The sequence below is a fragment of the Pistacia vera genome, unplaced genomic scaffold (genome assembly GCF_008641045.1).
Source record: "Pistacia vera cultivar Batoury unplaced genomic scaffold, PisVer_v2 Contig88, whole genome shotgun sequence".
Lineage (NCBI taxonomy): Eukaryota > Viridiplantae > Streptophyta > Magnoliopsida > Sapindales > Anacardiaceae > Pistacia > Pistacia vera.
Genome location: NW_022196756.1, coordinates 270,413 through 281,901, shown reverse-complemented (window position 1 = coordinate 281,901; position 11,489 = coordinate 270,413). Strand labels below are relative to the sequence as shown.

The 11,489-nt window shown below is 36.5% G+C and overlaps 1 protein-coding gene across 2 annotated transcripts; it reads left to right on the top strand.

Annotated features, from left to right (window-relative positions):
- The first annotated feature begins 2,304 nt into the window (after positions 1-2,304).
- On the top strand, positions 2,305-10,865 carry LOC116119280 (receptor-like serine/threonine-protein kinase ALE2). 2 transcript variants are annotated; one of them, XM_031405209.1, is made up of 17 exons: positions 2,305-2,401; positions 3,465-3,575; positions 3,656-4,024; positions 4,110-4,244; positions 4,397-4,531; positions 4,917-5,000; positions 5,094-5,183; positions 5,624-5,752; positions 5,931-6,050; positions 6,155-6,226; positions 6,334-6,426; positions 6,550-6,657; positions 6,761-7,132; positions 7,223-7,513; positions 7,802-8,191; positions 8,293-8,536; positions 9,837-10,865. In XM_031405209.1, the coding sequence occupies exons 1-17, from the start codon at positions 2,308-2,310 to the stop codon at positions 10,525-10,527; spliced, it is 3,528 nt and encodes a 1,175-aa protein (XP_031261069.1). In that variant the 5' UTR covers positions 2,305-2,307; the 3' UTR covers positions 10,528-10,865. The 2 variants fall into 2 exon arrangements, with proteins under 2 accessions (XP_031261069.1, XP_031261068.1); XM_031405208.1 differs by having other exon boundaries at positions 7,775-8,191; positions 9,837-10,864.
- The last annotated feature ends 624 nt before the right edge of the window (positions 10,866-11,489 follow it).

Genomic DNA, 11,489 nt, shown 5'->3' with positions numbered 1-11,489 from the left:
GTGGTTTGGAGCTTTCTCACCAAAATTAAAAATTATATATAAAAAGAAAACCCCACAAGTATATGCTTGAATATGTGGCTCCTTCAAATCAATGACCTACCCACTTTAATTATGTTTTGTACAAATCAACCGTTTTTAAAACATTGAATCTGCTTTATGCACTCATTTTTCATTTCATCAATTCACAGCTAGTCTTCCATTCTGTCTCACTCTCAGGTTGTATACGAGCCGAGCCGAGCTGAACACCATGGTGTTCGAAGCTTGGCTTGTGAAAATTTAGCGAGCTCGAACTTGGGTTCGTTGAGCTTTGAAAACCAGGCTCGAAGCTTGGCTCGAGATGATTTGTTGAGCTTGATTTCGACTCGAACTCAGCTCGTCTATTTCTTCCTGTTCCTCTTGAACAAAATTACAATATTAAATAAATCACTCGCAAACAGATCACATCCTCTCTCTTCGTGAACAAAAGATGAACTCAAATCCACCATAAAATAATTTAACAAATTGCACCCATTTGTGGAATTACTACTTTCAATCACTTCAACATGTGAAGCATTTCGCAGAAGAAAATGCAGCTTGGTTAAGGAAGGGGCGAGACAGGAAAGAGAAGAGAGAAGACAAGAAGAAGAAGGAAAATAGAAAAGAGAAAAAGAGAGAGAGAAGGAGAAGTGTTGGCTGGTGAAGACCTAGTAGAAGACTTTATTGGAATAATTTATATGGTAAATGTTAAATAACATATATCCCCTCATACTTGAAAACATTGCACTTATACCCTTTCGAGCTGTTTGCAAGCCTATCGAGTCGAGTACTTAGTGGCTCAGGGCTCGACTCAATTATCCATCGAGCCGTTTGAGCTCGAGATCGGCTCGACTTTTGTCAAACCGAGTTGGCTCGCATACAGCCCTAATTGTGACCATACCCATTATTTCAATTTATAATTGATAAACCATTTTATTTTACATAAAACAAGAAATTAAACTTTAAATTAACAAAAGTATATATATATAATTTTTTCATTATAGACATGGTGAACTTTTTTCTGTATGGACCAAAGGCAAGTACCTAGACGCTCACTTCACATTATAGACTTTACGAAGTGAGTGCTTGGGTATTTACCCTTGGTCTGCACATAAAAAATTTTAGAACCTCCACATAGGAGAAGTGATTGTCTAGTGTAATGAATCTCACATCAAAAGTGTATTAGAGAGGTTTTGAGCAAATAAAAGGAGGAATTCCTCCACTTAACGGGTTAGCCTTCTAGGTGTGAAACTCTCGGCATATAACCCTTGGCACTTACCTTGACCAGCACATAAAAAATTACAAAACATCCTCATATATGAGAGTGAAATGATATATATTATCTGCACTTTAAAAACTTATATTATATATACACCAGATATTTACAAATCTTCTAAATTTTAACCCCAACAAATAAAGGATGGTGTAAGATATTTTGACATAAAGAATAGAAAATGTTAAACACATAAAGAGCCTCTAGAAATTAATAACTACTATCCACTTCCCTGCTTGACAGGGACAGTGAACCGTAACATAGAATACACTTACTTATATAAATGAAAAATGAAAAAAGATTATGATTATTAATTTAATTGAATTAAATTAGTAGGAAGGAAGGAACATGTTATAAGGTGATGTGTCAAATTGTTTAATACTGACACATGCCATAACTCACTCTCACGGATTCACCATCTGAAATTGGCCAACAGGATCAGCTGAAATCTACTTCAATTTTATCAAGTTCTTCCATTAACTTATAATCCCAACAAATTTCAACTTCCAACTTCTTACTTTTCCTTCAATTCCCACTTTTAAATCTAACTTTTCTATTTAAAAAATATATTAATCATGCCAAACTGCAAACTCCAAACTAGAAAGTCTGTTACTTACGTTGTACTGTAGCTTTTTTAGTGTTTTAACTGTTGTCTTGGGTTAGTTTTTAGTTGTGTCTCTGAAACTGGTTTTCATGCATGACAAATCTCTGAGCTTTTTGATAGTTTCAGAGATTGTATTTCCAGAAAAATCGTTTCTGGGGTTCTTTTGTAGTTTTCACCAAACTTTTATGATTCTGGGTTTGGCCTTAAACTGCCTTGACATTGCTTTTGTCTTACTGTTTGTGGGTCTTTGTTAATGTGACATCTAATCTTGTTCTTGCTTCAAGCTATAAATCATTCTCTTGAACTTTTTATTTTATTATTAAATTTATTGCTTGCTTTAATTTCTTCATCATCATTGAGGTTGAGGAGGTTGGTTTTGAGATTTGGTGTGTATGGGATGGGGATGGGGATGGGGATGGAGAAGGAGAAGGGGAAGCTTATGCCACTGATTCTCCAGTTGCTGAAGCTGTGTGTCATTGGCTTTGTTTTCAGTGTTCAAGGATCTACAGGTAATTTTTATCTTTTCTACAGTTTTTATTTTCTTTCCCTAAAATTAAATAATATGATCTGAATCAGTTATTTGATGATTATATTATTTGTAGGATTCTTATTATTTATTTATTTACTGTGTTGAATCAACAATTGGATGATCCGGGTTGAAGAGATTTCACTTGGATTGTTTATGAGTAATGTGGAGAAGCTGAACATGTGTTCAATATCATGATCAAATTTTAGGTTAATATGATCAACTAAGTAAAAGGGGATTGTTATAGCTATGATCAATGATCTGGAGTTTGGCATCTAGTTAATCTGATAATATTTTCTTGGCAGAATTTGGCTGGTGGAACAGAGGTGTGAGTTTGTAGAATGCTAGTAAATTTTATTAGTCTCTACCTTTAGCAATGTTGTATGTATCTACTTTCTTAGAGTCTAAAAAGTTCGGTTAGTTGAGTCCCAGCTCATTCTGAGAATGGCTTCATGTGGGCAATGTTTTCAACAGAGCCTTTACCAGGGCAAAAGTTTTTCATCGAGGGCATTAGCTGCTTATAGCTGTTTTATGTCTGCCTCACCTTTTAGCATCTAATGGCTAAGAAAACTCAAAGTTTTGGCTCAGCAGTGATGAGTGAGATCGTATCTCATCTTCTACAGTTCCTCTGTCTTCAGTCAAATTTCTAAGTTTTCTACTTCTCTTCTTTGCAATGATTTTCATTTTAATGGCTCCTGGTGATTAATGGAAGCACAGAAATTTCTCCTTTCTAGAGAACACAGTCTCGTGATATGAAGTCCTGTGAATTCGTTTAGTGATGCTTGTAGAAGTGAAACATGCCACCGTTAAAACTAAAGTTGCTATGAACTTGGAAACATTGTGAATATGTTTTTTTTACTGACCTGATAAGTTAGGAATTTGACATTCCTGAGAATTGCTGAGAAGAGTTTACGTAATAAGCTTTAGAGTCCTATAAATCTATTTCAGACCATTACCAGATACCTATACAGATTAACAATTATCAAGTTGTCAATTGCTTGTAAGAATTTTATGCTAAAAACTTTTTTTGTTTTCCATTTATTCAGGGCTTGATATCTCTCCCTCTCCAGCGATTCTTTCTGTGATTCCTCCTGTAGAAGGAACACCTGGTAATTCATTGAGAAGTAATGCCCAGAGCCCAGCATCTCAGCCAAATGGTAACCTTCAGAAACCTGGCTCTGTTAAACTGTTAACTGATCTTCAGATTTTTTTTAATGAAGCTTCTGGTTTGATCCAGGGTCAAATTTATACCCTCCTATAATACCTCCTATTGCATCACCTCCAGTGCCCCAAATGGTTTCAGGTCTTGCACCTTCATTGTCACCAAGTACTCCAGTAGACTTGCCGCCACACAGTTCTGCTCCTCCGCCCATAGTCTTTCAAGGACATGAACCATCCTTGCCTCCGGTTACTCCTCTAATATCACCTCCATTTACTATGGCCACTCCACCATCTTTTCCACCAAGAATTCCAGCAGTGTCAACACCATCCAGTATGGCTCCACCACCCTTAATTGTCCATGGACTAGTACCATCTATGCTGCAAAGTGCTCCTCCAGGGAAGGCACCAGTTAGAAAGAGTCCTGTCTCACTACCAGGTGCTCCAGGTACAGAACTTATGAGGGTGTTTTGAAGTCTTATTGAACTTGGCTTTTCCTGGACCGACTTCATCTTTTTCATTGTCTTTTTCAGTTGCTACCCCTTTGAGGAATTCACCACAACCTTCACCATTGATCCCTGCAAGAACACCAGGAGCTTTGCCACCGATTCCTCATGAAAGAAATGCATCAAATAATAAGGCTCCAAATGCAGAGCCAACTGGTCCAGGTATACAGATATCTTTTTATTAAATTATTGTAAGATCTCGAGTAGACTTGTTTTAATCAGACTTCCATTTTCTTTTTCATGAGGGTGTTTTGAAGTCTTTTTGAACTTGGTTTTTCCTGGACCGACCTCATCTTTTTCATTGTCCTTTTCAGTTGCTACCCCTTTGAGGAATTCACCACAACCTTCACCATTGATCCCAGCAAGAACACCAGGAGCTTTGCCACCAATTACTCATGAAAGAAATGCATCAAATAATAAGGCTCCAACTGCAGAGCCAACTGGTCCAGGTATACAGATATCTTTTTATTAAATTATCGTAAGATCTCAAGTAGATCTTGTTTTAATCAGACTTCCATTTTCTTTTTCATGAGGGTGTTTTGAAGTCTTATTGAACTTGGCTTTTCCTGGACCGACCTCATTTTTTCATTGTCTTTTTCAGTTGCTACCCCTTTGAGGAATTCACCACAACCTGTACCATTGATTCCTGCAAGAACACCAGGAGCTTTGCCACCAATTACTCATGAAAGAAATGCATCAAATAATAAGGCTCCAACTGCAGAGCCAACTGGACCAGGTATACAGATATCTTTTTATTAAGTTATCGTAAGATCTTGAGTAGAGCTTGTTTTAATCAGACTTCCATTTTCTTTCTTTCCCAAAACATTATATTAGTTCCATTGCCAACAAGGATATCAAGACAAAAGTCACCAATGGTCCACCCAACTATTCCAAGAATGACACCATCCCCATTACCTGGTATGCTATATTACACATATATTTCCTTTGAAGTTTCTACCAGTGACTGTTTCAAATTGACCTAATTGTTTCTTCCTCGGGTTAACAATGCAGTACCAGTTCCATCACCAACCGGAAAATTGCCAGAAATTTCACCAGCTATCCACCCGGTTATGCCTGGGGAATCTCCATCTGTTCTACCAGGTGCCACTTACTAGATAATTGTATCATTATTATCATAGTTTATCTTCCATTGGCTGACTGAGAGATTTGGTATTGTCATTTTGTTCTTTGATCCAAGAACCTATATTTATAAATGAAGGCGGCCTTGTTGAACTGAAGCCCTCTTAATAGAGGGCAGTTTCTTTTCCCTTGTGTCCTCACGTATCTTTTTTCAACAAGCTTTTCCTTGAGACAACAGCTTGGAGGAATCTGAAAAGCTCCCTCTATGTGTTGTGTCCGATTTATTGATAAAAAAAAAATTCAAAAGAATATTGGGGATGTATATGATTAAACATGGTAGCTGTGGAAAATAGACATTGGTTTAACCAGTTATAGTAACCTTATTGTATTTGATTTCAGATGTGATGATTTCATATTTATATAATAATTGTTTTTTTTTGGTTCCCCATATGAGATTGCAGATCCTGATGTTCCTCCTCCATCAGCTCCACCCTCGGGCATTGACAGGAAAAAAGGTGGAGTACCAGTTGCTGAACCTCCATATGAAATACCCAAGCCATTACAACCTGTGAGCCATTCCCCAACTAAAGGTACACTTTCTAAATCTTGAATGATTTGGCCAAATCATTGCCATGAAGTATGCTAATCAAAACTATGAAGCTTCTTTTGAAATACTAAAAGGTTCTTTTCGGCTGTAGCGCCTTCCACACAAATCCATGAGGCAATCTAATGATGCTCCTGTTACCTTTTCTTCTCCTAAAAATACAGGATATCAGGCTCCTGCATCTTCACCTTCAGCCTCAATTCATAAGCATCATCATACGAGGAACAAAATTGTCAGCCCTCCTTCGTCATATTTTATTTCTCCTACCGCTTCAATACAGCAAGGTTTAGTATTAATACCCTATGACTTTACCTAACTTGATATCTGATTACAATAATATTATGTTTTCCAATGAATTTCCAGTTTACCTTATTACTGTTTCATATAGGTCCGGCACTCCCTCCAGTATTTGTTCCTATTAGCAGGAGAAGGCACCATGCTTCTCCACCCATTAATCCAGGTACCTGAATTATGAATGCTATTGTGATTCATTGAGACCAGATCCTGAGTAGTCAAATAACATGGCATTCAACTTTTAACTTTGTAACTGCCTTCAAATTTCTTCAGTTTACCCATCGCATTCCCCTTCCCCTTCATCAGTCAGTCATGTACCAGCTGCTCCACCACCATCTCCAGTTGTGGCATCTGTCCAAACTGGAAGTAAGAAAAAACTCACGTCACTCTCTTTTTTATTTTTCTAAATACATATCTTGATGCTGAAAATTCATATTTTGTTTGCTGTCTACATAATAACTGACTTTGCAATACATTTACATTTCCAAGTGCCTGTTTTTCCCCCTAAAGTTTCTCCTTCTGGGCCTTCAACGAAGCATCCAAAAGTGCCGGTTCTGCCACCTATTCATACATTACCACCACCACCTCCTAATGAAGGTATGTAACCCTAGTTTCTATTTGCTTTGGGACTCCTAGTGTTCCTGTTTTTGGGTGTTCTTCATCTTACTAAATATAACACATAGATTGATCCTATCTGTAGATTGTTCAGCAACTATTTGCACAGAGCCATATACAAATACTCCTCCTGGATCACCATGTGGCTGTGTCTGGCCCATGCAAGTTGGACTGCGCCTTAGTGTTGCACTGTATACTTTCTTTCCCTTGGTTTCGGAGCTAGCTGCGGAAATTGCTTCTGGGGTTTTTATGAAACAAAGCCAAGTACGAATTATGGGAGCCAATGCTGCAAGTCAGCAACCTGAGAAGACAGTCGTCCTTATTGATTTGGTACCCCTTGGAGAAAAATTTGATAATACCACAGCCTTATTGACCTATCACAGATTTTGGCACAAACAAATCCTTATAAAATCTTCATACTTCGGTGATTATGAAGTATTATATGTGCACTACCCCGGTATTCTATTATTTAGTTTCTTGATTATCTTTTTTCATTTTCTTTTGTAAATATGATTTAGGTATTTATATAGAAATAATGCTTCTACAGGTTTACCTCCATCACCGCCTTCAGCATCTTCCGACATTACGATAATTGATGATGGGCCATATTCTGGAAATAATGGGAGGGCAATAAAGCCTGAAGGGGTCAATGTACCAAAGAGACAAAAAAAACATGGGCTCAGTGGTGGCACAATTGCTATTGTTGTTCTGTCAGCCTTTGTAGCTGTTGTTTTATGTTCTGCCGTTGCTTGGGTTTTATTGTCCAAATATAGAGGTCGTGATAGTCAAAGGGTGGTAGCTCCACAAACTTTGCAATCATCCCATGCAAAAGCATCAGGTAATACTAATTTCTATAAAACCAAGTCCAATTTGCTCTCAGTTGTATTGACTAGAGCCTTTAGTAGATCAGATTGTTCAAGATGAGTCTAATATATAATTTGGAGAGCTTTGCATGATAAGTTGCTCCGTGTGGGTTGACCTGGCAAGCTGTTCTTGTCTAATTAAGTATGCAATTCATTTTTTCTTATGATTGTAGTCTTAACTGTAGTAATATGGGGTGCATTGGATCCATCCATTGTTTTTTGTTTTTCTCGTTCAGATGATAGAAGAAAGCATAAATTTACAGGTGCTACTGGGTCAACAATTGGCAGTGGTCTAGACTCTGCTTCCCTTTCATTTGGATCTAGCATTGCAACTTATACAGGATCTGCCAAGACTTTTACTGCAAATGACATAGAGAAAGCCACTTGCAATTTTGATTCTTCAAAAATACTAGGGGAAGGTGGCTTTGGGCGTGTTTATAGTGGTGTTCTTGAAGATGGAACCAAAGTGGCTGTCAAAGTTCTAAAGAGAGATGATCAACAAGGAGGCCGGGAATTCTTGGCTGAAGTTGAGATGCTTAGTCGCTTGCATCACAGAAATTTGGTTAAGTTGATTGGTATATGTATTGAGGAGCACGCCCGCTGCTTGGTTTACGAACTCATCCCAAATGGCAGTGTTGAATCCCATTTACATGGTAATCTTTTTGGGTTTATGTATTTACTCCTTTTTTTTACCAAAAAAAAAAAAAAAAAAATTTCTTGTTAAATGGTTTTGCTTTTGTCCATTTGTTTTCAGGAGTTGACAAGGAATCTGCTCCCCTTGGTTGGGACGCCCGCTTAAAGATTGCACTTGGTTCTGCTCGTGGTCTAGCTTATCTGCATGAGGATTCAAGCCCTCGTGTCATACACAGGGACTTCAAGGCCAGCAACATCTTGTTGGAACATGATTTCACTCCAAAAGTATCCGACTTTGGTTTGGCTCGAACCGCCTTGGACGAGGAAAGCAGACACATATCAACACGTGTAATGGGAACATTTGGGTATGCATTCCTCTCTCTGGCTATATTTAATTTCATAAGAGTACACGTGGTAGCATTTGTAAACCTGACATATCACATGGATAGCAGTGTGAAGATATTTCATTGTTCATATGCTTGTCATTCCTTAATTTATGATTGTTAGAAGTAATGATAGTTCTTTAGAATAGATGGGAGTTTGGCCACCTCTAGAAAATGAATATCTTTAGTGTCTGTCTATTAACTAAATTAACATCGAGAAATTGCTATATAAGGGTTCAGCTTAATAATTTGAAACACAACTAGAATTCCTTGTCTTCAGTAAGTAGCTTTTCAAGAAACTGACATAAAACAAGGAATAGGTCATCCATTGCCAAGCCATAAATAATGTTCTGAATCATCCCCCCTTCCCCGATTTATTCATGTCAATACCTAAGCTCTTCGAGTTCATTGGTTTTTTCAGGAATTTTGTCTGTAGAATTTCAATGGTCAATCTAAATTGTAAAAGACTAGCTTACAAATAGTGAAGAAATTGGGTGGGTTCAAAACGTTTTCTTAACTTACCTACTGATGTCCATTGTTATTGCATATGATATATTCCTGAAGGCGTAGTTACACGTACAAAGCTTGTATGAAAGAGTTGTATGCAAATGATGCGACATTACTCTTAGGGGGCGTTTGGTTTAGGAATGTTAAATTACTGGGAAGATAGATTACCTTGGAAGATTACTGGGAATCTTTAAAAAAATGTGTTTGGTTAGTTAGTGGGTATGTTATATGAATATGTTTGGTTATGGGGAATAAATTGGTGGGTATGTTATTTAAATTACTAAATTGTCCCCCTTTTAAATATTAATATAAGATTATTTTTATTATTAATTTTTGAATAATTTCTTTTAANTTCAAAACGTTTTCTTAACTTACCTACTGATGTCCATTGTTATTGCATATGATATATTCCTGAAGGCGTAGTTACACGTACAAAGCTTGTATGAAAGAGATGTATGCAAATGATGCGACATTACTCTTATTATCATATCATCTATCCTTATTACTGAGTTGACTTTTATATTCATCTTTTATTTATTTTAAGCGATGTCACTTTTTATACAAGGCTTAGTGTACAAATTTTCTATGTCTAGTTCAAGTAAAAGATCAAGGAAAAAATAATAAATGCTGGAGTTGGGCAGTATTTTTCATTTTTGCTTGGTTGTTGAATGTCGTTTAAGCATCTTCTAGCTATTGCAAAGCAACATTCTAAGTTTATCTGTTGCATTGTTCTATTGCTTGTTAATTTGAAATGTGAAATAAATGTTCCATCCAGGTATGTGGCTCCTGAGTATGCAATGACAGGACATCTTCTTGTGAAGAGTGACGTTTACAGCTATGGTGTTGTTCTCCTTGAGCTCCTAACTGGTCGAAAACCAGTAGACATGTCACAGCTTCCTGGCCAAGAGAATCTGGTGGCATGGGCCCGTCCACTCCTCACAAGCAGAGAAGGTTTGGAAACAATTATTGATCCTTCTCTTGGATCTGATGTCCCTTTTGATAGCGTGGCCAAAGTGGCAGCTATTGCTTCAATGTGTGTACAACGAGAGGTACAACACCGTCCTTTCATGGGTGAGGTTGTGCAGGCCTTAAAATTAGTATGCAATGAGTGTGATGAGGCAAAGGAAGTGGGTTCAAGAAGTTCTAGCCATGATACCTTGTCCATTGATTTGGACGAAAGGGTCAGTACAGGCTCTGGACGATTGCCTAATCCTTTGCAGAGCCATTACTCGGTTCCTAACTACAATTATGGCATCGACTCTGAGAGAGGACTTCCAGTATCAGAACTATTCAGTTCATCTGCAAGATTCAGTAAGGAAGAATCCGGTTCATTTAGGAGATGCTTGAGTTCAGGTCCGTCAAGAACAGGAAGGGGCAAACAGTTCTGGCAAAGAGTAAGGAGATTATCTGCAGGTAGTGTCAGTGAACATGGTGGTGCATTCAGGTTATGGCCGGGCTCATATTGAAAACCAAAAATATATAAATTTGTGTAGATTGACTTCCTCAGTCAAAAATTTTGGACTCTCATTAGCACTCTCAGTCATTTTGTCCATCCAAGCCAAGTAAATGGAAAAAGAGGAAGGTGATGGGGACTGCAGATTTTTGTGCAGACAAAAGAAGGAGTGAAGTGAAAATGGGAAGAGTGGGGGAATGAATAAGGTGATGTTGAAAGAGATAGAGAAAGATAAAGGAATGGATTTTTTACTCAAATGTACAGAATATAATGTATCATGAAAGGAAATGAATACTTTTAGAATAGTAAAAAAATTTCAAGTAATTATGCTCTTTTATTTATATATTTTAATTTATTTTTCCATAGATGAACATAATGCGACCAGGTTTTGCTGTTGATCTGATTTCGACAAATAAGTTAAACAGAAGGAAATTAATAATTTTGTCACAATTCTACTTTATATATATATATGGTGACCTAAATTAATTCACTGGAGTCTTGAAGTTTAGTTGATAACATGATAAATCTTCTATTAGTAACTCAAGAAGATCAAACTCAGGACCTATTGAATAATACATTCAAGAGTTTTAATTGACCTTTAAAGTGGTTAATACATAATATATTAGTTTCATCCATTTGTAATACCAATAGAATAATTATATAAATAAAATAACTTCAAAAATAATTAAAATGGTTATATTATTAAAATGAATTATCATTTTTTTTAATTTGATCCTTTTGTAATACTCTCACAAAGTTGTTCAAATACAATTATTTATAAGTAATACTACATATATCTTGTCACATAATATTGTATGAAAAATATTGTATGAGAATGATGTATGTGTAGTATTATTCATTATTTATTATATGTTTTATATTTATAACTAATATAAAAATAGACTTTTTTTAATAATAAAAAAAATTGAAAAATTTTCAAATCCATTTATTCTTTACTTTAAGCAGTAAAAAGAA

Excerpts from the sequence above, each read along its gene's own strand:
- LOC116119280 (XM_031405208.1), top strand. The coding sequence starts at position 2,308 with ATGGAGAAGGAGAAGGGGAAGCTTATGCCACTGATTCTCCAGTTGCTG. Across the intron at positions 5,001-5,093 it reads GACACCATCCCCATTACCTG|TACCAGTTCCATCACCAACC; the intron begins GTATGCTATATT and ends TTAACAATGCAG. Across the intron at positions 5,753-5,930 it reads GAGCCATTCCCCAACTAAAG|GATATCAGGCTCCTGCATCT; the intron begins GTACACTTTCTA and ends CTAAAAATACAG.